This window comes from Apostichopus japonicus, chromosome 21 (assembly GCF_037975245.1).
Source record: "Apostichopus japonicus isolate 1M-3 chromosome 21, ASM3797524v1, whole genome shotgun sequence".
NCBI lineage: Eukaryota > Metazoa > Echinodermata > Holothuroidea > Aspidochirotida > Stichopodidae > Apostichopus > Apostichopus japonicus.
Window position 1 is genome coordinate 13,454,734 of NC_092581.1, and position 27,073 is coordinate 13,481,806.

Below are 27,073 nucleotides of genomic sequence, written 5' to 3' on the forward strand. Positions count from 1 at the left end.
TCGCCCTGTGTATTTCTTTCTTGCTTCCCTTTATTTTTCTTCTCCCCTCTTCCTCCCGCCCACCCACCCCCCCCCCCTACCTCCACCTTTATCATCCAGTGACAGCAGAACTAGTCTTTAAGAAATATTGTAGTGCCCCACTCCGTGTGGTTATTTTGTTGGGATTGTGGAGCACTCTTCTTAGCTGGCAATTTTGATTTGGTTCTGATTAAAAGTTATTTTCTTTACATCTGCAGCAAAATTTGAGAGGAGCAATCACCAGAGGATGCAGAGGACGGAACTCCTGAGCTTCTCTTCATCCATGGAGGGCACACCGACAAGATCTCCGACTTCTCTTGGAATCCCAACGAGCCATGGGTCATTGCTCTGTCTCAGAGGATAACATCGTGCAAGTTTGGCAGATGGTGAGTCGTAAATTTTTGCGGAACGTACGTCCCATGATAAACCTTCCTCTGGTACCATAAATGGGTACCACAGGAGGAACTTCCTCCGAAATTTGCCCCAAAGTGTCATAAACAGATGCTTAAAGGGTGATGTAGGGACCACATCAAATTTGAATTTGTTGACCAATTTTATTTTTTAATTTAATTTTTTTTAACATGACCAATAAAAACCAATGCTATCGGTCTGTGGTGTAATTTTTCTATACCTCTTTGAACGTTCGAGAAGCGACCCAGTAAACTTCTTAGTCTCATCTAGTCTAAAGTACAGACCATTAGATCAGTTTGTCAGATGCAACATAAAACTGTCAAAAATATCCTGGGAAAAAAATGAGACTTCGTGGCCTCAACTAACCGTTACACAATTTCCAAGGACAATTGGTTTTGGAATGTAACCCATAGGTGCTATTTAATTTGTAAGAAATAATTAGAGCATTGTATGTGGCCGAGCGATTAGGATTGAAAAAATAAAGGTTTGACTTAATAGGGGACATCATCATTGACTAGTTATTTAAAAAAATTATTACTGGACATATTGCATTTGATAAAGGTGAATATCTAGAAACAAAACCCCAATGGCTCAAGGATTTTTTTTTTTTTTTTGTGGGGTGGGGGTGAACATGTTATCTCCGCAATAGGGAGTTTATAGAATGTTTTGCACTAGAAAATACTGCCTAAAGTCATCCCGTGATATATTACTTAGCAATTAAACTTTGGAGTAGATTTCGAAACCGCAATATCTTCAACATCACCTTCGTTGGATACCAGCATAAATGTGTTATGTATCTTCAATTGCAGAAGTCTTAGGATAAATGATACTCTCATAAATGTCATTGCTGAAGTCTGACGAAAATGTCTGGGAAAGTTGGAAGGGAGGTGTTAAAGGTATTGCCTGCAATGAATCCTACACAAACTAAGCGGTACTAAAAATCTACCGTTAACTTACAGAAGATACCATTTGGAAAATACATGTAGTTATGCACATTCCACCGAAATCACATCACAGAAAGAGATAATTAGGTTGTTTTTGCAAATAAAAAATGAAAAATATATATATATATATGTTACATTAAATTGTAGGGCGACACAAAATCTTTTGTTCTGAACTCAACTGTTGATAACTCTCCTGGAAGCCCAAATCGCTGGACTGATGATAACCAATTACGTTTTATGTTATACATGATTTGGACATATTGTAGCAACACGTAGCTTTAACGTGTAACGGATTCTATTTAAATTTAAAATGCGGGTATCATTAATGAACGTCAAAAGGAATTTCCATTAGAATAATATATTTAAAACTCTCTACTTCATACTAAAATTATAAATTCTTTGTTCAATGACCTCTTGCGATGTTGAAATGGTTACTTCCTTATTAAGATCATTTCACTTTGTGGTTCAATAATGGTAAGTAACACTACACGAATTAAAAAGGAGCAAGCCCATTTGCCATTATTATGATATATGATAAGCTTGTGTTTAATGAAAAATCCCAAACAGTTGAGAAAAATCTCATTCTATATGAAAGTTGTATTAAAATATGTATTAAAATGATGGGAATGATAACACTATTTTGCATTTAACCCTCCATGCAGACACAACAATTTCTGTGAGGGAAATATAACGGGTACCTAAGTCCCCCACACCTTCCCCACTGGTATAGACAGAATATTACAATAGCTACAAAAGTAAAGTAGGACTACATTGACATATAAAAGGTAAACGCGCTACAACTGGTTTAAATTCTTCAACCTTGTTCCATTTTGCATCCTCCATTTTCACATATTTTGCTTCTTGTAACATCACCATGTACAAATACAATACATTATAATGATTATCAAAATGGGTGGACACATCTGTACCTGATGCCATGTCCCGTCATTATCTCCAGCCCCCCCCCCACCTCCGCCCCACTCTTTCAACCGCTCTCTACTCAGACAATTAACTCCACGAAGGTGAATACTCAACTTGTGGTTGACCTGGGTAACTTCCTGGTTCTGGTTTTAACAGTAATTTGGATAGACATATAAAGCCTGCAATCAAATGTGGTTAAATTGTTTTCTTTGTACGGATGCCATGAAATTACACAATTAGATAATTCGAAAGAAGATGTGGTTATTAGGAAACCTTATCAACTGAACGTCAGTAACAAATATTAGACATGCTCTAATCTGGCCATTAAACTATTAGTTGTATGACTGGTATTACGTCGAAATTTGAACTCCAAGCCCCACGGGTAATCATAGCACAACACACTGGGTAAATTATTTCCGATTAGACCCATTTAACTTTAAAACACTTACATCGGACATTGGATGCTAAATGAAATTATAAAAAGCAAAAAAAAAGTCATTCCATACAATTCATACAGAGAAAGATGGCAGAAGTATGCGATGCGTTATTCAAGTAAAATCAGCTTTTAAGTTTGATCGTCAAATCTGCCAAAGCATAGCTAGTATTACTCAATAATAAGTTTTAAAAAAGTGAAAAAGTTCCGGTAGTTATCGATTGTAGACTTTGAAAGAAATTCTTATCCGTGAGCTTTGAAACGGAGGAGGCCCGTTAAAGCTCCCATATACTTTGTTCAAATAGGTAGAGCAGAGATCCCGTTTATAGTCGTTCCCAGTATGCACATTTCTCTCCGTGTTAAATAGCTGAAGAAGTACCGATATAAGGAAATATGGAGGGACGACAGAGATGTCTTAGTGCCTTATTTTTTGTTCTAAATTGTGCCGGCTTGTTAGCTATTAGTGATGCTGAACCCTCGGATGGAAGTGCATCTGACAGTAACAGTGTCTCCTCCAACCCAGGTAAAAGTTTTATAGTATTTCACTGCTTCGTGTGTTTTACATAAAACGGGTCGATATACTATTACTTAAAATACGAAAAACGACACTCCATTAGCCTGGTTATACAACGACCAGCCTCATTTTGTGTTATACTTTGTACCTCAATTATTTTTATGTATTTTTATTTAAAATATGATTTAGATGCGCTTTAGATTATATAGTACTCATGTGATAGCGTTTGATAAACGCCATTTGTCCAGATGGCACCACAGACCTCTTACTTTAATCCAACTTCATGAAGGGCGTAGTTGAATGTTTAGCCAATCGAAACAGGTCGCACTGAATCGGCAATCCTTCGAGTTTGGGGCAAGATATTGAGATGTGATTCTCAACTATAGAAGTGTACGTGGAATATTTTTCTCTTCTATGTGAGTTTCACATTGTTTGTCATCAGAAAACTTCTTTTTAAGGCTTGTCGTGCTGTAGTTTTAAAATAAGCTACTATACTTTAGGGAAGTAAAGACCTATGTACTAACTACACAATTCACGCACACGATCATCTATATAGTCAAATGAAAAGAGCTGGAACACGAGTGAAGCATAAACGAAAACAATTTCATTATACGTATGATATGAATCGTAGTTCATATGGCCCGTTTTTATTATACGTATCAATGAATCGTAGTTCATATGGCCCGTTTTTATTATACGTATGAACAGTGTTCGATTTTTCCGGTATCGCATCGCAAAATGCGATCCAAAACGACAAACTTGCGAGACGTTTCCAAATCAGCATCGCACATTGTGCCGATTTGTGCGATACAAATTCCTAGTCAGATTTGGGAGCAAACACTCAAACCTTAACTTACGAACTGTCGATCACAATGAAGAAGTTATAATTTATTGAGTTTATACTCAATGTACAACTTATTCACTTGACCGTATAGCGAAAAAAAACCCTGAAAAAATAATATCCTACCATAGTTAAGTGTAAAGCAAATAGCCTAACCACCTCGGCGGTTACGGATCTCACGTAACTAAAAGGTTCCCTGGCAACGTGCCCAAAAAATGTTAACAAACAGGTGTTACACAGGGGATGAGCTCACAGTTGTTGCGAAGGTACCTGTGCAAATTCGCAGCACATGTACCGTGGTACAGTAGTTGGGTATAGGGTTAAACACTGCAGTTGTAAAAATGTACGCATAATGCACGCTATTCATTGTTAGGCAGTCTAGAAACGGGGCTTTGCTGAACGTTGTTTGTTTCATAATATCGGAAGTTTTGTAAGTTGCACTTTTTAAAGATTGAAAGACAGATTAAATCTCTTTTCATTTTATAACATAATATAGCTACTTTAACTTGTCATTTTAAAATTTTCATCAGTTTCGTGACAATTTAAATAAAAAAAGTTGTCAGTATTTTGCATCCTCAACTGCGAATTTTTTCATCGCTAGACATCGCAAAAAATGACAACAATTTTCGGGGGCTTTCGCCCCCAGGATCCCCACGAGGGGTTCTACCCCATGACCCCACCATAGCCCTAAGACGGGCCCCTGGACACCACGCCTTTATGCTCGCACGTTACGCGTGCTAGGCAGGCAAACACCGGCGGGAAATCGGCAGTGTGTTCGCGGGAAATTGAACAAGGTTTTCCAACACTGCTGAACTGTGCAGTTACTGTATGCATCATGTTCAAGGTTTTCACGGAGGCCTTTGAGGAAATGAATGGTTAGTACAGTGTATATATGCTGCACTAATGCTGTGTGTAGGCCAAGGTTCACGAAGGTCATTGGTTATATTTGCGCGCCGTAGACGTGTTTTTAGATGTTACGGAGAGTCAGGTTTCCATGGATATTAATAGAAAATGAATCTGAGTTTAACTGACGCTAAAGAAATGGATCGTCTTGGGCAGATTAACAAATCATTGCAAGTATCAATAAGTACAGGTAGCTCTGCTGTTAAAAAGAAAAGTTCAATATCGGTTTGCTGTTATCGGCAATTAGGCAAAATTTTACCGATACCGATATGCTGCCGATATTGCAAATATCGGCCGATACCGATATTGAAAACGATTATCGTAGCAACACTAGTATAAATAATAATAATAAACAAACATTTTCTAGTTAATACATTAATCGCCAACATTTGGTCCGTTTTGTGGTAATTTCAAAACTGCTATTCAATATTGGGGAACTGCTATGCAACAAAAATATTGTATAGCAATTGTCGAAATTTGTTGCTATGCAATTTTTTGGCCATAAGTCGAACACTGCGTATGAATGAATCGTAGTTCATATGGCCCGTTTTGTTTATAAACAGAGGTCCAAACATAACGAACGCAAACATATCAGGCCACGTGGTCTATTCTTCCCGGGTTCCTGCATGTTTCACGTCGTCGACTATAGTATTTCACACAAGGGCGGCGGAACCGGGGGGGGCACAGGGGGCACATGCCCCCACTTTTCCTCAGGTTAAAAATGTGCCATTTTTCTACATAAAAATTTCTAAATAAAAAAAGAGTTTACAAAGCGAAACCCACGTCGAATGAAATATTTTGGGAAGTTTGGAATGTTTACCACAGGCGTAGGAGCCCAATTTGATTTGGGGGGCTGTAACGACTTGCCCGAAAAATATTGCCAAAATTTTTCGAGCGCTACGCGCGCGTTCAATATGTTAATGTGCATATCATATAGGCATGCATTGGTTATTACATCGCATGCCAATAACATACAATCATTTGCCGTGTTATAACGGTGTTATAAAAATTGGTTAGAAATATTGGGAAAGTCGTTACAATAATAATGATCATAATAATATCAGTTTAACCATTGAAGAACACATAGAAAATTATTTTTCTTTCAGTATTTTCACATATTTCATTTGCTTTCATGCATGTATCGATCGCGTGTGCAGGGACTTGGACTTTATAATGATTTCACCTCATTTTGTCTTTTTCCTTGTTTCCCAATTTGCACATTAGATATTGCAGTGCTAGTATGCATTGTTTCCTTGAGGGAGGGGGGGGGTGGCGTTGATGGAGTGATGTGTATACACAAATAAGATAATACAATAAGAGTTATAAAGGATACTAAATATCAGGCTGCATCAGTCCAATCGAATTTCTGAAAAGTGCCCTTCGACGTTGGTGCCCCCCCCCCCCCAGATTAAAAGTGCTTCCGCCGCCCTTGATTTCACACGATACATATACCGAAGTTGGCAAGTTAGCGTTAATTTTTGGTGCAGGGCGTTTCGTCTGGGCTTTCCGTTATTGTTAATATTCACGTAAGGGGCCGTTTGAAGTTTCAAGTTTCCAAAAGGACACTCAAGGATTTATCAAGGCATGTTGGAAACGTATGTTGATTTTTAGACTTTGGAAGTGAGTGCAGCCCTTATTATGCCGTTTACAAAGTGCTTTAGCGTATGCTTTCAATGTTGAGCCTAGCGTTAGGAATATTAACTACGGTATTCTAATCAATTCATACGGTGAAGCGATGATGTGCAAACATGAACAATCATGTATCAGAATGGTCACAAAATGATCTGTACGAGTATTTTATCGGCATATTAGCCTACAGCTTAATTAAAATCGGGCAGAGAACAAACTGTCACTCAGGAACTGTCAGACATGCATGTGGTAGGTCAAAGCTCACAGATTCCCAAAAGAGGTCACTGACAGGTCAGCTGTTAGAAAATGGCGCGAAATGTTCTATCCATGATAACCGTCTGTTCAGCTGGAGTAAAGGGACAGTTCACCTCATACGCTAAGTAATACCGGTCACAGATGACCCAATTACGGATGACCAGCTGCGGATAACCAAATTATGGGCCCTAAACATTAGATTAACAAAACTATATCAAAGATACAGTCCAAATGCATATACCAAATATGCCTAAATATCATCATACCAAAACGTTTCGATATCCACGACAGTGCTCCTTTTAAGTCGATCTGTCTGACCATTTAATCAATTCTGCACATTAATACCTTTCATACTGATTTCGAATATTCAATGCGAAATAACTCGATTTCATATCCAAACAGAACGGTAACTCTAAGTACATTCACTACAACTTATGTATAAACCACTGATCTTCAAAATCAACTTAAACGATATAGTTGACTTCAATTTGACCCTTTTGGCAATTCATGCAGAATGTGCAGTTCGAATTATCGGCATTCACATAACAAAAAACTTCATTTAACAATTTGACAATGTTTTCAACAATTACACGACTGTCTCGACATTATATAATCGGAAATATTCACCATAATTATTCAATGGATATTAATATTTGAAATATCTTGACAGAATCGTCCTTAACTTACATATTAATTTTGCATAAACTTATTTAATCGCTGGTCTTACAAATATTACACATACATAATTATCCACGAATACTCACTGGTAAACAATATGAAAGGCTTGTTCCAGGTAAATTCACAAGAAAGATATCTCCCTATATCACCTCTTGAAGAATGCACATATTTCACGGCTAAGAAAAGTTCTGTCCCTGGTCAAAAAGCAGTAGTTTTGGCGGCTTAAATCGGCGCCAAATCTTCCCAGCGTTCTGTGGGCTTTAAAACTGTGGCCGGTATATGGAACCAACCCCGTGAATCCCAAGGCAAACATTAACGGTGCCAATTTCGGTGGCTGAAATATGGAGCCAAATTCACTAACTCTCAGCGGCTAGCATTCGGATTCCATTTTGACATCACAGAAACTTTCTGGGCAACTCCCTTAGCCCATTCAATAACGTTTTCTTAACCAGAATTTACAAAGCACAGAAGTATGAGTGGAATGATTCCAGCAAGCCCCGAGTACTAGAAAAAAAAGTAGTGATGCGGTGCACTACCATTCGAGGCTGAATTCAATACAAACTATTAAAGGTTGTCCTCATGTCACTTGCATGTAAATTAATACGCTGATTACTCAGCCTTCATGCCTTCTCATTATCACATAGCAAATACTTTCATAACTGCGTACCTATTTGTGATAAGCAATGATTATTTATTAGTTATACATTAAGTAGCATACGAGTAGCTTATAACATGTGTTTAAAGTCAATGATAAATTTCCCTTCACTTGTTACATGGCTAATGACGAAGACCTTTATGAAGCAGATTGCCATGCAATCTGTTGCCGTCCCTGAAAATTTATGGTGGCGATTTCTTCCCCTGCCCCTCCACATGCAGGCTCTCACACGAGAAATCCCAGAGAAACCCCTGTAATATATTACTCTTCAACTTCATGAAATAATTGGTAATGTTGGTGAATCCATGTTTCTTACTTAAAAAGATCTGTACATATCATCGAATATGTCTTCTTATATCTCTTGTTTCGAATGATGGTGATTTTGTACAGGTACAGTAAGTAAGAAGAGAGATGAGATTTTAGTGAATGTCCTTTCCGCAAGAGTTGTCATATCAAACAGATTGAGATACGGAGCGCAAGAATAATGACAATAATAATTCCAAATATGTGTCATTTTCTATGCTTACATCTTTTTCGTTTAGTCGTTTGTTTGCGATTCATGAAATTTGTTCTGATTATGAAATTCCATGAATTAAATCTCCTGTTTGTAGCAATTAAAGCATTGAGTTCATATCTAGGTGGAACAATTGGATGGGAACTTATCATTAGAGCAGCCTTGTGTTTCCTCCCACCCTCACTCTCTTCCACTCACCGTGTGCTATCTTTTACAGAAGATAAACTCTTTTCATACTTAAAATCTTCGGTTTGAATGCACATATTGTGCAGTTTTTTAGTAAGCATTGAAATACCCATGAATCACTCTATACAAGCTGTGTACAAGCGATGGAGTTGGGAAGTGTCACTAGAAAGCAGTTTTAAACGTGTATCACATTAACAAGAGATATCACAAATTGTCTCCAAATGTAATAACGTGTATAAGTGTCCAAAATTTATATCTCAGTCGACATAACGGACCGAAATCCTTGCTCTTTCCGGGGACAGTTTCTTTTGCATTACCAAGGGGTGCGTCTAGATCCGTGCACGTACTGTACATGTTTCAATGGATCAACAACATGTGAAATTGAAAGCTGTCCTTCCGATGCTGGGTGTGGATCAATTGATATCGTTATCATCTCTCAAGAATGCTGTCCACAATGTCCATACAGTAAGTACATGTGTACAATAAACATCGTATAACCCTCTATGTAATATGTGGACGGGCAATTCGACAATTCACTATCATATCAGAATCATGGGCCAAATATGGCTCCCGTCATGATTAACATGTGCGAGGGTGGTCTTCATGTTCACAACTTTACGCAATGCGGCACGCTTTTCCAATTTCCTCGTTAACTAAGATACAGACAACTCAAGAATTAGAAGAGAGAAGGGAACGTTACCATGTTATGAAAAATTAAGGTAAAGACATACATCTGCACCTGCAATTCATTTTGCGATCTCTGGACGTTGACCAAACCAAAGAAAAAACACTAGCGTCACACAAGTTGTCGGATAATCTTCAATTCAAAGTAATAGTAGGAAACGTGTGTCTGAAACTGTTAGATATACGTAAATATTAATACGATTAACAATATCGTTTCTTAAAGAAAGATAGGTTTGGGAACTATGCCATAGCATATTGAATTCGTATTTTCATGTAACCGTACACATGAACTACTTGAACACACAATTGCTTTGACATGGACAACAGCAATGAACTCATACCAAATTGCATGAATTCTCAATACGTTAATCCATTGTATTCCATTAAACTTAGGAGTCGCTTTGTCAATATCACTGTTGTTCAATCATTGGCACCGATGGAAAAGAGAATTTGTACTTACAACACCGTATCTAACTACTATTTTGCTGCTGCATGTATAGTATACCTAACTTGGTATAAATATATATATATATATATATATATATATATATCATTTTCCTTTAGGAATTGTCGTATCTGAAGCTACTATTACTGGCTTCAACAAATTCTCATTCATGGTGGGTGACACAAAACGTTTCCGGTTTGGCCTGGACATTACAGTCAACAGAAAGCAAAGTTCAACAGTTGTCAGGGGTCAGAAACTTTGGAAACTAAGCATTTGGTTCAGTCGAAACGAAAATGGTTCAGGACCGACATTTGCGTTTCAAGACAACATCTTTAGTGAAAAGAATGCAGCAATGGAATACTATAAACCAAACTATCCACCAATGTACTGGACCAACTTAGGGGTAACATTGCAATTTAAAAACGCCACGTGTGATGACTACAAATACTTTTGCGTTGAATTTGGACAACAATCCAAAGCAAGGCCGCTTTATAACCTTTCTTTCACCTTTCAATCGCAAAAAGGAAGACTGATTGATTGTGTACGTCTTGGAACGTGCAAAAGTGAGTATCCACATTTTAATTGTAACTGTGATGATTTTTTTGTAACGAAAATCTAACAGGCCCACGTTCCTTGCTTGCGTACGATGCCAATAAGGGAGGGTAATCGTGTTCCTTTTTTGGTGTAATGCGTTCAAGACGAAATACTGACCTTAAGTAAAAAAAAAGGTAGTAAGGAAGGAAGGAATAGGAATATCAGTAACAAGATTATGCCGCATTCCGATTCTCTCTAGAAGTTGCGTTATTCATCAAATGCTTTAGTGCAGCAACACGAAGCATAGCACGATGGTAACAAAATTCGTTTCAAGGATGGCAAGTCTCAATACCATTCGTTAAGGACCGTTTCATAACAAGCCAAGTAGTAGTGACTCGTGTGCCAGGATTGTTCAAAACAGCTAATCAAGTGATGAGAATGGGATTGTTGAGGTGGTATCAAAATGTTAAAATGTTCACACAACTATATGAGTACTTTTTTCCAAATTGTTGAATAACTCACTTGTATTCCAACATAATGCGGAAAATTGTCGAATTTACTACTTGTCAACATTAGACAATTTGACATTTTTTTTTTAACAACGACTCGACAATTTTCTGCGAAATGTACTTTTACTATAGCTAAATATAATTTTGCAATTCCACATTTTTTGTTTTAAAATTGGTCAATTAAAATATTTGTTGCAATATTATGGCTATGTTAAAGTGCCGCGAAATATTAGGATCTTTTTCTGCAATTTTGCTACAATGCATCATTTTGCTGCAAATTCTTGAATGGGTGATAATCCGATACGTGCGTCATTAATCATATTTTGAAAACGTTCAGATGCCGTCAAAATATTAAGATCTCTCTTTATGACTTTGCTGCAATTCATCATTTGCTGCAAAATGTTGAAATGATGACATTCCGAAGCGAGCAAAATTAATTGGTTTGTTGCAAAATTTTATTTTCCGACATTTATCAAATTATTGTTTTGCTGCAATATGTTCTAACGTTTATATCCCCGATGCGAGCGTAGTTCATCATTTGTTGCATATCGCTGAATTTACGAGATTTAAAGTAACCGATTATCATTTATCTACAGATTGTGAAATTTTAATTTAATTTGTGGCAAATTGTTAACATGTCTGTGAACAATTAGTCAGTTTGTTGAAAAAATTGCTAAAGAATTTATCACAATATTTTGTAACATTTTTAACTACACCTTATTTTCTGTATTACTTTCACACTTAACTTGTTCAGATATTCGTTGACTTGTAAAAGATGTATCATTATTCCTTATAAAATCAAGATTACACTGAATGTAACTATCAACAACATATTCTTCGGGACAACGAAAGATTGGAGATTGATAAATGCACAACATGCACCTGTCGCAATAAAATAGTGACATGCGAGATTGAAATATGCGTTGCCGAATGTGAAGAAGGAAAAGACGTTACAGAGGAGTGTTGTCCTGTTTATCCTTATCGTGAGTAGAGCCTTGTCCATTAGAGCTTATTTTTCGTAGCAGTAAAATTGTTTCCGAATTAAGTAATGATAATGACCAATGTTACAAATCCTACTATACTTCAAACAGAACCAATTCAATCTTCAATGACTAGAACATAGAACAACCCTGCAGTAAACACAACGAAACATTTAACAATAAGTTTCGAGCAGTCTTATGAGATGAGCAAAACAGTTCTGTGGTACAATAAACTTACTTGTATTACTTTTTCAATTTTCGGGATTAGAATTAATGTAATTTTCTAATTTCAAAATGAATTTCATTTTGTAAGAAAAACTAGATACATTTTGGCATAATCTCATTCAACTTCAACACTTATATAAATAATATTTACAATGGAAAATGAACAGTTCATTTTTTTTTTAAATGCTGAACTACTAAAACTAAATATCGAAGCCTGAAATGAACATTTCCGAGCAGGAAAAGCTGCATAAAGAATACCGCAAAATGTTGTAAAGGGGAGCCTTGTCAGATAAAATATATCCCAAAACTGAGAACCAGTTATCACAATTGAGAGATTAAAAAGCAAGTACCGCTTATCACACGCACTTGAAGGAAAAGAAATAGGCCACATTAAGAGACAGTAAACCGCTTTTGAAAGACTTGGGGTATTAGAAATAACATTTATGAGATGTTCTTCTGAAGCGCAGGCTATCGAAGCCTGAAATGAACATTTCCGAGGAGGAAAAGCTGCATAAAGAATACCGCAAAATGTTGTAAAGGGGAGCCTTGTCAGATAAAATATATCCCAAAACTGAGTATAAGAAATTGGAGAACCATCATTTCTGAAAAGCTCCTTGATGTACATAATCCCGACTTGACGGATCTTATTAAAATAGATTGTTGAATTATTCATTCTTATGAAATCGTTATTACAGATACTCTGACCCTCGAAGTTTTGGGATGGAGTAACACAAGTAGCCTTATAGACCATGCAATGCAGACCTGTCTAATTAAAATGTTTCTTAATTTTAACAATATCGTTTACGTTAAAGTTACAATTAAACAAAAGTTCCTTCCGAAAAGGGGAAAGAGAAGCATCGAAAAAGTATTCCAGTAACCCGTGCAATACTTGTCAAGTAAGCATTTAACCCAAGAAGCTTTTAAGGTATTGACAAAGCAATCCACACGGATAATCTTGAACCCATCTCGAACAATAGGGTTGATCGTGGTATCTCTACTGACCTTATCAGGAGCATTATGCCAAATAAATAATACTATGAACCTTGTTAATACAATCCTTACGAGGGTTTGGAAGAACATGGAAAAGATACACCAATTGGCAAATAGAAAAAGACATTTATGTTTCGTCTAATAGGAGTCATACCTCTAATACTCCACAACAGAAATTGATTTTTAAGTCTAGATTGTTTTTGCTGGTAGTTCAGCCTTCGTCGCCATTATGAGTGAAACTTATACCCAGAAACATAATCGGGTGGAGTAATAATAAAGGAACCTATCGGAAAGACCTGAGTTTTCTGGAAACTTCACCTTAAGTTCAGAGGACAGCTTGAAAATGTTTAGGGTGTTGAGCATTCAAGAGTCGAGTCTTTGCTCCCATCACATAGAATAACAGTATCGTCGGCATACTGTAGAACGTTCAATTCATGACCATAAATACTAATACCAGTAATGTTATTGTTAATAATATTAGCTTTAGAGAGAATATCAGCGCAGATTATGAACATAAACGAGCTCATAGGGTGACCATGCCTAACACTTCCTTTTATACAAAAGGTACCGGAAGAATTACCATTGTGACATGCACAAGCAGTACTATTACTGTACAAGAGACTATGAGTCATATTGTCATGTGTATGGTTTATAAGATAACAAATAAAAACCTAATATTCTCACCAATAACTTTATTCACCATAGACCCCATTTGATTATCCCCGACACGATGCTTAATAATACCTTTCAATTTGCGAGCTTACACGTTTGCACGAATCTTAAAGTCGGTATTTAGTTGAAAAGATTAGTTTGTACTCAGTTAGAAACCATGGGTCGTTGACAGGTTTACAATGAGAGTGATCACTCCCCTACTTTGCTCCTTAGACAAATAGTGATTATGATAAAACTTAAAGTCTCCGCCCCATATAAAATAGCCTGACAATGAAGCTGTGTAAACTGCGTGTAATACTAATGCAAAAACCAGGATCATCTACCATCTTCATCACAGCGAACCTTATATGTATAGTAAATAGAAGTTTGATGTTAACAAAGTATAGCAATCCCTTTGTAAAGAGCCATACCATGAAAGAATCAAATTGGCCCACATTATTCATTTCTCCAGATTTGTTCAACATCTGGAGTACAATGCGTTTCTTGAACTAAGATTATATCAAAATTATGGCAGTAAAATTTTTGGAATTGCTGCCTAAGATTGACTGATTGTCTTATTCCCCTAACATTACTAGAACAGATTTTAAAGTCGGCCATCGATACAGCAAAGAGCAAAGAGCCAAAACAAACGAGATATCTACTACATAAAACGTGGTACTGAAATACCATAAATACTTAAAAAGAAGTGTTGTTTAACAGCTTTACGTTAGCATACAAAGCAATTGAGATGGGAAACAGGATGTTATACAAACTTCTTCGAAAACCTTTTTTTGCAATTTTGATAGTCCTCCTTTTCTGTCTGTCGTCTTTCAATCCAACTATACGTAAGTTGTTTCTTATTGAGAACCGCTCTTGTTTGTTTAGTAGACCGGCATGGTAATCTTTTTCACTCTTTTTCGTCGAGGGTATTACATCTCAGTTCATCTCAGCTCAGTAATTGACAGTTTCAGGTCTTCAATCGCCTTGTTGAAATCATCTTGAAGGGACTATATCTCTTTAAGGAGAATCTTGCGTAGCCGATCAATACCAGAGTTTATGTCCCTCGCAAAATCACCTTCCTCTGTATCAGAGTTATAGTCTTCACCCCTTGAGTGTGATAGGCTAGAGCGAAGGCTAGGTTGAGAAGCCGACTCATGAAGTGCTTTGCTACGGAGGCCCTTCTTTTGGTCTTCCAGCAGGCATTCCTTTACTCAGGAAGTATCCTTAATATTAATATACACTGTCAGAAAAAGGGGCTTTGCAAGACAAAGATATAATATTTAAAGAACATACATCTGCAGCCCAGTAGCATACGGTTGTGGTTAACCCAACATCCCAGTTAGGTAGTCCAAAATCACAGTTAGTTAGTCCAATAATAATAAAAACAACAATAATAATAATGATATGATATGATACCAGAACCTTCGTGTCACAGACCTATCAAGTTTAACCACTCGGCAACAGTTAATCGACTGGTGTGATGGATGTCAAAGGCTTTCTATAACCTGTCAACGAGAGCGTATTACGCATGTTTTACGATCATTTGCTTTCTTACTTTACCAGGTTTGTACCCAGAGAGTACCAGCATCATCTACATAAGTGACCAAAATTTCACTGCTGGAACGCAAACATTGAATGTAACATTTGGATTAAATATAACCGTTGATCGAGAAAAGACATCAAGATTTATTCTGGGCACAAATCTTTGGGAATTAACGGCTTGGGTAACTTCCAGAATAGATGGCGGAAAAAATCAAATCGAGGACGTATTCTCAGAAGAGGACTCTTCAAAAGGGTATGACCAATGTAAAAATGACCCACCTTGGATGGCATGGGAAAGACTGCATTACGAAATAGATCTCTCCGGTGGAAGTTGCAATGATTTCCAGTATTTTTGTGTGAGATTTCGAAACAAAGAAACTGCAAACACGACTTATGATGTTGATCTTGACGTGATAACTACACTACCCAGACAAACAGAGGACTGTATGGAACTCGGCTATTGTACAGAGGGTGAGCTACTTTATTGAGAGTATGTTCATGTAGTACTGAGGTTAGCCAGGTGTACTTGTACCATTTTCATAACGCCCTCTCACATTTCTATGAACATTTTCTGATGCTGTGAATTGGTAGTAAACTCGAATAAAGAAATAGAGAAATAAGGAAACATCAACCACAAAGTGTTTTTTTGCTGGGAAAAACAGGGAAACCCTAGCAGTAGCGAAATTGATGTATTTAGAAACAACAGTACAGACGGTGGGCTTGGTAATGAGCGGCCATATTTGAGTGTGTATGTTTGTCTGCACTAAGTCCATGTCATGGCATATTACGAGAAAGCACGTGAACTGAAAGGTTGCATACATCCATCCATAATACACAATTAGCAACTTGAACACATGTAAAAGAATTATAATTAAGTCCGGTAACTAAATCACATAAACACACGACAATGTGCAACTCTCAACGTAGATATGTAGAAACTGGAACCGTAAGCAGCATAATGTTATAGGGGTACAACACACACTATGCAATAACTACATAATGGACCAGAAGTGGACTAGCTGGAAAAGTTTGAGGTAAGAGTGACGCTGGTAGGTGCCGTAATACTTTATGCCCCTTTCTATCCTCTCTTTATCCGTACTATATAGAATTGGATGAATATTCACAATGTCATCTGCATAGATCAACACATTGAGGAAAGCAGATTTCGACATAGATTACTGTTCCCTCACCCACTTGGATATCTGCGAAGGCCTACAATTAGAGACGTGGCAATACTGCCAAGTAAAATAGTTCAAATTCACAGTATTTATTCTGTAAGACTGTTTTAGAGAAATGATATATAGATATTTATCCAGCCAATCATATAAAAATACAATGGTAATTGGTTGATAAAACATTGTTATTGTTGATTAAACATTAAAAATTTTAAACAACACATAAGACGTATAATAATGTACATAGATATGAAAACGTTCCTATAAAATATTAAGATGAACAAAATATAAAATGTACCTACAAAATATACATACATAACAAATGCATAACAAATGAAGTAGCAATGATCCTTGAAAGGCATTTCGAGATCTGTAAGACTGGCTGTCCATTCGTTAAGCCAATAACCAACCAAGTGCGCTAATACTGCTAATTTGACAGACCGATCATTCATGTGCGAGATCTGTACTGTTTTGGGTCTCTGATTTACAGTAACGCAATCGTGTGAAAGCACTCACAAGCTGCGAACGTGCCAAATGAACTTGTATACTGGCAGGCTGGGTGAACGACTAGTTCTACTTGTGCAGTTTCGCTGCGTTAAATAGTTGCCTTGACTTAAAACTTTGAAGTTCACAAATATGTTTCGAAAAACCTCTTCTTCCTCGTTTTTTTTTCGAAAGAACATTGTAGATACAGGTGGTCAACTCACGGTACCGTTCGTTATAATGTTTACTCATAGATTGCAACTTGTCGAATTTCGCGTAGCACGATAGGACAGATATCGCAGCACGCTCTGCTCATTCTTAAGCATGGTTGGGGAGCCACGTTGGCCAAAATTCTTGCGCATCACATTGAAGGTCATCCTAAAAATTTCATATGTTTAAGATTACCATATTTTAACTATCACACGAGTAGTATCGGTGCTACTTATTCACCCCCGCCCCATGGAGCCACAGGCACCCGTTTTCGGGGCCGTCTCACGTTTTATTCAGGGGGGCGTTTCGGGAGCCTTCGTTTTTTTTAAATGTTTTTCGGAAGCCGTTTCGGAAGACCCCCTCTGAAGGCCGGAAGCACCCGTTTTTCCGAGACTGTCTCCTGTTTTTCGGGAGCCGTTTCGGGAGCCTTTGTTTTGCGAGGTCGTCAACCATGTTGTCATCGTTTATTTTAGGTATTGCGTAAACAAGTCGTAACATGTTCATCATCTAATTTAAGAAACGCACAAAACGAGTTGTAACGCGACTATATTATGACATGATATGATGACATGATATGATGTCATCGTTATGTTGGGATTTGCTACAAAACGGTATTCATTTGATTTCGCATCAAAATAAAGAAGAAGCGAGTTGTTCAAATCAAGCACACTACTATAGCTGATTATCATGGACGACAAATAAACATTTCCAGAAATCTCAGACAAATTGTACAACGGCGGCTGGCGTACGTACGTGGCAGAAAGATAAACCCTAGTTAGTGTATCTAAAAACGAATCAGCGCATCGACGAATTCCCGAAGCTTTCAAAAGATATTTCAGGTTCATCACCAAACTTGACGCTTTTTGAGAATTGTATCGTCGATAACTTTATTGATTTGGAAGAGTTCGCCCTCAATTTTTGTAACGAAACAAAGCAGAGTGAACGACAACATGCATAAGTAACTGCACAATCATCGCCCGTCGAGAAAGGAGAAGCGCTGGATTAACCGTGCCAGTAACATACTGAGGAATCTATGACCCGATTCTCGTTGGGAGGTAAGCGTCACGTTGTCGTAAATCGGTATCGAGGTTTACCGTATGTTAACATCAGGGAAACATTTCATCCTCATTATTGGCGCATTCCCAAGAAAACGTTGACATCATATCATCTAGTCGCGTAACAACTCGTTTTGCCCGTTTGATGAACATGTTACGACTTGTTTTACGCATAACTTTAATAAACGATGACAACATCGATGACGATCGATGACGAGATGACGATCTCGAAAAACGAAGGCTCCTGAAACGGCTCCCGAAAAACGGGAGACGGCCCCCGAAAAAACGGGTGCCTTCGGCTCCCCTGGGGGGGGGGAGTAGCACGATAAATACTACTTACAGGTTATGTTTATAATCTCTTTCAAAACATGCCAACAATTTCCAGTTCACTGAGAACCATTATATATTATTTATAGCCGTTGCAGTTGCACCAAACAATCTCCTCCGGGTTGTCTGGCTTACAGTCATTCTGATCTTACTGTTGTGTCTGATACTCTTTTTTCTGGTTAAAAGAAGGAGACTTTACCAGACTGTTCGTATCCAGTTGGGTAAGTTTCTATCCACTTCCGTCCTCTTCATTTTTAGTCATCATAAGTTGCTAAATTCTTTAAATAGGTGTAGGGATTAATTGTTCTTCCGTAATCATGAAGTCAAAGTTAGTCCATTTTGCTCCGTGCCTTTAGAAGACTTTTTTCCGTGCCACTCGTGTTCCGTGTTCTTGCAGAAGACACCTTTCCGTGCCCTTGAAGTAGAAATCGTTCTATGACCTGTAAAACAAAAACATATATTTGTGAATTCGTGGAAGCCATTTTCCGTCTATTAGTTAAATTTGCGTGCCCGTCAAAAGACTTGTTGCTGCATCCATTTTGAAAGACTTCCGTGAATGGCTATGGATAAGAACGATAGAGCCGCTTGAACAATCACTCCTTTTTCAACAGTATGCCATGTGTATCGTTTGTTTCGTAACAATTATGTTAGGAAGACCATAATATTTACAGAGAACACCAGGGATGTGGAACCTCTACTAAAATCCAAGGAGATAAACCTCTGTCAAGTCACCCTGAAAGAAGAACTCGGAAAAGGTGAATTCGGTGTTGTGTATAAGGGCGTTATCACGGGAGTCATTGGTTATCCTGACAATATGGCTGTCGCTGTCAAAACCACAAAAGGTATTTTGCATTTCCCGTATAACGTATATTTAGTAGTTCTGAAACAGAGATAGATGAGAACAGAGATTTCCAGCAGCTTGTTATGTTCTTTCATATTGATATGTTATGTTAGTTTCACACATTATTACACAGCTACAGAGGCTTCATAATCATTCAGTCATTTGATTTTCCGCCCAAGAAAAGTATGTCTTAACAGACGTAAACAAATAAATAGCTAGCATTTTCAAAGAAAAGAAATAAATACTTGATGACTTGTGTGGATTCGGTCTCCAGTGCGAGACATCAAAGACCAGAGTTCGAGTCCTCGTGTTCGATGCCGTACTACAGCTCTTATGTGAGTTTTGAGGTAGCCAAGAAATCAGTGGCCACAGCGTCACCAATGCGGGAGGGGGGGGGGTGCACGGTGACAATGACTGAAAAAGCAACCACCCATCTCGCTGGAGACGCCCGTCGGGACCCTGTGTTGTCTGTAGGGCTTGAGAGTGCATGCCATATTCAGGAGTATAGAAGTACCTGGTATTCGTAATCTCTCACTTAAGCCCAAACCATGGTTGGGATCGTGTGAATGTTGAATCTCCTTTGAAGACGAATTTTTTTAACTGCTATAATTGCCCTGTTGTTTCCTGCTAGGCCACTGTTATTGTTAATGACTAAGGGGTTTAGATCACTGAAGACCTCAGAAGTATAACCATTACACGGATTCAGATCGTCTAAAACATTCTCTGCTCCGACAAATTTGTTGATAATTTGACCAAATTAATTTTCTATATTGAAGTAACATTACATTATTTCTCGGAGGAAATTATTCTCCAACTGATATCCTGGAAATTCACAGGCTTTATTCATATGGGATTGCTGATCATATAAATAGCTCTTTACTCTTCTTCCGTCCCAATTTATCCCTTTGGGATACAGTTCGATTTAGAACTATGTTGAACTAGGTTTGAAAGAATGGAAAGAAGATTCCGTGTATTTTGCATTTCATGTCCAGAGATGTTGTAATTGCATTTGTTTATAGTACGTTTTTTTTACACTTCTTCACAGTCGGCGCTTTCGCCGAGGCAAATGAAGACCTCTTAGATGAAATGAAGTTACTCTCCTCACTTGGAGAACACAGAAATATCATGTCCCTTGTTGCCTGCTGTTCAAGGAAAGAACCTTATTACCTGATCACTGAATACATGCAATTTGGAGATTTACTCAACTTCTTGAGGAAGTGCCGAGAGGTAAAGTCTATATATGCCAGTTGTTACTCTTCCTACCACACAAAAGCAACGTTTTATGGGAATGAAATGATATGGCAGTAATGAATTACGCATCTAGAGCTGTAAGCTGTATGTTATAATATGGAACTGCTCTGTAACGTATATGTATGCGATTTTATCTGATAATTTAAAGAACCAATCTTAATTGGCTAAAAGTAAACCAGTGATTACGTGAAAAATAAATTTGAGTTCATTCATTTTATACTTTGTGTACCGTTGACGGTATATATTCCCTATTTAAATATTGCGGTTACCAGGTGCAGATGCAATTGGGGTGTGATGGTGTTCACCATACCCACCCTCCCAACCCTCCCCCCCCCCCCCCCTCCCTACCCTCCCCCTGTTCAACCCAAACATAATATGGTCATTCTGTGTCAAATCACGGATGGCTGTTGCTGCACCCTCCCCAAATATTCCCAAATGTTTGGTATGATTGGAACACCATGAAATAAGCATACTTTGAACATTTCAGTTGTTATTCCTTCACAATTGGCCCATTTATCACACAATGTAATTTGTCATTTTCTTGACTTTTGAGGTCTCATTTTTCATCAATTAAACATCCTATTACCTTTTTATTACAGTGCTTATAAAGTCTGTCCCATAGAACAGGAATATAAACATTGGGCTACAAAAACATTGTATTGTGGAGTTAAAGGTGTCCAAATATTCCATTTTTGTATTTTTCAATAAAAAATGTGCTATTTTTAGTGATAAATTGCTCCTAAACCATTGCTTCAGGGTACTTGATTCTTTCAGAGGTTATTATGTCTAGTACAAAATATACACAATAATGATAACAATGCTTTCCTATGATATATTTGCAAGTTGTACAAGTTGTGCTATTTCATGCTGCGATTCAGCATGAGGAAGGGATTTTGATGCCAATTTTTACTCATTGTCCTTATCCAAATGGATTTTATAAGTGGATACAGTAATCAATACAGTAAGTGTTAATGTAAAGGTATTCACATTAACTAACAGTTCAAATTGGTAGGCATAGAAAACAGGAAGGACCAGCAACACAAAAGCTCCAGATTCATCTTTCAAAAGAAACTTGCATACAACTCAAAATACAATGCTATTGTAGTAATGTCTCAAGCAGTCTCTATGATGGATGCACTTTTACCCTTAGAGGATACTTAAGTACTATGAATTAATTTATGTGCTAATACTTTTCTGTAATATTGTGAAAATGGCTTGGCTACTATCATGTTTGGTGGGGATCCATTTGGATAAGGACAATGAGTGCCAGAAGACTATGTTTACACCTAACACTAATACACACTGTACATGTATATATGAATTAAACCAAATAGTATTTGTTTATATGACATTAAAAACTGCACAGTATTGAATTGAATGACCTTAAAGTACAATACCTCAAAACATGTGGAACATCGAAACAGGCAAAACGTTTTGTTTTTTTGTAAAAATCCCAAACTTTGAGGACTTTTAATTTCAAAATAAGGCGAAGTACCCTCCTGAAATATTTTGTACAAACAGGGTGGTACTAAATCTCTTCCAAAAAAAAATAACCGATTTTTGCAACATGACGCGTTTTGAGTTATTGGCTGTCAAAGACGACCTCTTTTGTAAATCGGAGCAACTTAACAACTTCATAAATTAAAATTGAGAAAAGCTAGAACCCTGAAATTTGTTTAAGTGTAAGAACTTTATACTTATAATTAAAGTATAAAACCCTGACAGCTCTAACATGCAGCATGAAATAGCAACTTTAGAGTTGCACAACTTGCAAATATATTATAGGAAAGCATTGTAATCATTATTTTGTATTGTTTGTACTAGGCATAATAACCTCAGAAAGAATCAAGTACCCTGAAGCAATGGTTTAGGGGCAATTTATCACTAAAAAAACTCCACAAGACAATGTTTTGTAGCCTAATTTTTTATATTCCTGTTTCATGGGATAGATTCTATAGGCAGCAGTAATAGAAAGGTAGTAGAATGTTTAATTGCCGAGAAATGAGACCTCAAAAGTCAAGAAAAAACCGAAATGTCAAGGTGGCGACAAATTGCGGAATTTCAAAGTATGAGAAATCGGCCGCTACAATATACTCCCAAATTTGGTGATTTGATTTGGAATGACCCAATATTAAAGGTAGTTATTAGCACAATCGTGCGTGTCGACCTAATTATAGATTTAATTTAGCCTAAAAGGAATCCTTCACACTCGTAGGTCACGTTGGTATCGGCATCAACGACCACACGGCCACACACCCTCTTTTTCTTAAATCCTGGATCCGCTCCTGATTACAAGCTTGAGATATGCAATTGCTAGAAATACGCTGTGTTTATAAAGGTACGAATGTTACTACTATACTACTATCTTCACTGCACCTTATTCTTTCACCAGGAAGGCAGTTCAGCCATCGATCCGATATACTCTTTAGGGGAAGAAAAACAGATCATTGTGGCTCGCGATATCACAAATGGAATGGTGAGCATTCAAACACCTTTGATGTTATAGTAGCCTAACCATATAGCATTGAATGTTAGGATGCGATGTCTGCATCACAATCAGCATTGGTTATTAACATTGGTGATTCTCGGCATAGCTAGAAATGAGCCTGTAAGTTCGTAAGTGTATAAATGGTCCAATATAATCATTTCAAGGGTTAAAGTTAATATATTCAGCCCCATCCAGAAACACACTTTGGTTTTTTATTCCCTTTGACTACGTATGTCGTCTACAAATTGGTTGGATTTCAAAAGTCTTCAACTTAACTTGCAAATATTTTCTTTGACAGTAGCGTAGCTAGGGTTTCAGTGTCCCTGTTCGAGAGAGTACCGAGATCTGAAACCTTGAACGTTCAAAGAACTGTATAGGTTGACTTCGTAGGATCCATAAATCAAATACAACATATCTATTAAAAATTATTTTATTTTTTATCGACAGGCCTACATGGAAAATGCAAAATGTTATCATGGAGACCTTGCAGCTCGAAATGTGCTGGTCGGTGATGGTTTAAAAGTTAAAATATCTGACTTTGGCATGTCCGATGACATCTACACGAGAGGATATAAGAGGCAGGAAACTGCAGACAAGAAAATACCTGTTAAATGGTGTAGCCTAGAAACTATTTTCAGTGGGATATGTTCTTTGAAAAGCGATGTGTAAGTATCGCAATGTATACATTTCGCTTGATTACTTCACAGTTTAGTTTATTGCTCCGGTCTAAGAAATCGTTTGGGTAGTATATGTATTGGTGGTTTATATATTAAAGATCCAGGAAAATTTACAATAAATCGTGACGCAAAATTATTTTCAGACAGCAATTTCTTTGCCGCTAGTGTACACGATAATCTGAACATTTGGTATTTTGGTAAAATTAATAAAAGACACAAACACAACAACCATCGTTTTGCTTATGTGAGAGAGATCTTTGTGAAAAACAACTTTCCCCAAACAGCTGACAGAAATCTTGTTTTGTTAGGGAGATATCACAGAGGAGTTTTAATTTGGTAAACTTGAGATGACGTCATAGAACCACTAGAAGCTAAAACCTTTTTCTTTCTCTCTATGTTTCTTTTGATGTTTTTTTCAAGCTAAATCTGAACAGAATTGACATTTAAACCCCTGTCATCATCTGTTAATCTGATCTTTCTTGTTTAATGGGTTGGGTCGATCATCTCTATATCCATCCCTCTCTTATTTCTCTTTCATATTTCTCTCCCACTCTTTCAGTTTATTTCTCTCCTAAATCTTTCTCGTCTATAATCTATCAAAACCTTTGTTGCATTGAAGTTTTTTTATGGACACTAACCAGTTGGCAATACTTCTGTTTTAAGGGTACGTCATATTATGCTACTTCATACTGTACTGTGTGTTATTTTTTCTTCTGTACAATAATATGAGAAATTAATTTAATATTAATTTTCTTTACTCTTTGAATTGTAAATGTATATTACAGTAATCATATCATTCAATATGTCGATTTGAATGGCAGCTTTAATCTTTACAACATGTATTGCTTGAGTTATTTTCTACGTCTTTTCTGTAAATTTCGATCAAGAGGAAAATATTGGGTCTTGTGCTTAACATACAACAGAGGGAGTGACATCATTATATTCGATAAAAAATGTACCATAGGGTGCAAAAATATAGATATTCTTAAATAAAAAGAAATTTTTGGGAAAATTTGCGTAAAGATGTGGTCAATAAGGTACTGTTTCATAAAGGTAACTTGACGTTCAATCTGGCGAAAGAAATATACGAACGATGTGCAAGTATTCTGTTTCATTTGACTTCTTAGGTGGTCATTCGGCGTTGTATTACATGAAATATTTACATTGGGTGGATCGCCATATCCTGGCATGGCACTGCGATTTCTGGTGAATAAGTTACGAGAAGGCTATCGTATGGAGAAAGCGGAACATTGTCCAGATGACATGTGAGTATAGTTCTGTGTGATCTGAAGAAGTTTCCAATCAGCACATGTGCAGACATTCGAAATTTCCAAACGGGAGTTTCCTTCAATGTTCAGAGCCATTGTCAGTCTGCAAAGGTATCGAGTATATATATATATATATATATATATATATATATATATATATATATATATATATATATATATATATATATATATATATATATATATATATATATATATATATATATATATATATATATATATATATATATGTGTATATATATATATATATATATATATATATAAATATATATATATATATATATATATTTGTACTTATACTTGTATTATTATTTACTAATGTTATTAATTACCTGTACTAGTATTATGAAAAGTAACTACTTAATACAAAATTTACAATAAACAACATATTTGGTGGGTGATATCGACCAGCTTGTTGATTTACTTACTGTTTTTAGCTATCAGTTAATGCTCAGATGTTGGCAAGAAGACCCAGCGGACAGACCAAAATTCGTTGACCTTTCTGAAGAACTTGGGGAATTGTTGGCCAAAAGATGTGATTACATTCAGTTTTCAGTGGATGACGAGATGGCTGTAAGTTTTTTTAAGTCTTGTTGCAACATTTTTGCATCTCTAAAGTTTCACGAAAAGGGACATTCCTTGATTCTTTTTAATTGATTGATTTATTTGTTACAAAATTGTATGCTTTTCCGGAATCTCACTGAGACTTTAATGACCTTACCATCCCTTGTCAAGTCTCCTCTGGATACTTTACTATTACAATGTACGTTTAATATTTTTTGTTGCAAAGGAACCTGATGGAGAAAACTCACATGGACGAATGTTAACTTCCTCCGGAAGTACCAATCCTCAGCTAAGACAGCCTCGGGAGCTACATCCCATCGATGAGGATGGAGGAGAGGTGGATGTAACTGAACTGCTAGCTGTTCTTCAAGAAGACGAAGAGGGACGTTCTCTTCAATCCAGAGAAGACAAAACAGATGAGAGTTTGGGACAGATTTGAACATGTTTAAGTTTTTTAATTCTTTTTTCGACCTTCAGAGGCAGGTGGTGGTAATTATACACATTTGTAAGAGTATAGAAGAAGTTATGAATTTATGTATGTATGTATGTTATACATGTATATATGTATATAGTCCGTACCACTCGACCACGGGGATTCTACTGGTGTGTTAAAGCGTATAAATTGGCTTTTGAATAACTGTCATTAAGGGCGTATTACCCAAGTGTAATGATTGTACAGAGTGCACCTCTGGGGCTTTGAATCTGAAAATTTTACACAGGCAAGCCAAGCCGTAAATAAGAATTGAATGTGTAGCTAATGGTATGACAGATATATAGTAAATCAATAAAGGATAACACACCAGAAAAAAATCCACTTATATATATATATATATATATATATATATATATATATATATATATATATATATATATATATATATATATATATATACATGTATCCTGTAAATTATCCTGTACATTATTAATAAAATTAATAAAAATAGGAGGGAGTATGGTCGTGAGGTTTTTGAAGGCAACATCCAAGAAGGGGATCGAGACTGCCTCCCACCAAGATAAACAAATTACATTTTTAGACGCGAAATGGTGCATTCGTAGGCATATTTAGGTTATAAATTATATCTGTAATTAAGCCTACACTCAGGAGTTTTCTAATCCCTTTAAACTTCTTCAGCTGTAAATAATGGTGTTATTGTCTCATTTGGTCATCTGGATTAGGAAACGAAACTGTCTTCCCTTAAGTTTATTCCAATACTATTTTTTTGTAACTGAAGGATAGTAGCCTCTAATTTTTAT

At 36.8% G+C, this 27,073-nt stretch overlaps 1 protein-coding gene across 1 annotated transcript; it reads left to right on the plus strand.

Moving 5' to 3' along the window:
* Nucleotides 1-3,095: 3,095 nt before the first annotated feature.
* On the plus strand, nucleotides 3,096-27,053 carry LOC139962961 (uncharacterized). The gene is made up of 13 exons (XM_071963382.1): nucleotides 3,096-3,250; nucleotides 9,164-9,367; nucleotides 10,151-10,594; nucleotides 11,878-12,057; nucleotides 15,484-15,933; nucleotides 18,802-18,933; nucleotides 19,384-19,554; nucleotides 20,599-20,780; nucleotides 23,197-23,280; nucleotides 23,740-23,957; nucleotides 25,097-25,234; nucleotides 25,693-25,828; nucleotides 26,046-27,053. Exons 1-13 carry the CDS (start codon nucleotides 3,121-3,123, stop codon nucleotides 26,256-26,258), a joined length of 2,682 nt encoding a protein of 893 aa, XP_071819483.1. The 5' UTR covers nucleotides 3,096-3,120; the 3' UTR covers nucleotides 26,259-27,053.
* The last annotated feature ends 20 nt before the right edge of the window (nucleotides 27,054-27,073 follow it).

What these genes read in the sequence shown, in the direction of transcription:
- LOC139962961 (XM_071963382.1), top strand. Translation starts at nt 3,121, where the DNA reads ATGGAGGGACGACAGAGATGTCTTAGTGCCTTATTTTTTGTTCTAAAT. An exon ending in TTGTCCTGTTTATCCTTATC is followed by an intron (nt 12,058 to 15,483) that starts GTGAGTAGAGCC and finishes TTACTTTACCAG; the next exon opens with GTTTGTACCCAGAGAGTACC. An exon ending in GAACATTGTCCAGATGACAT is followed by an intron (nt 25,235 to 25,692) that starts GTGAGTATAGTT and finishes TACTGTTTTTAG; the next exon opens with CTATCAGTTAATGCTCAGAT.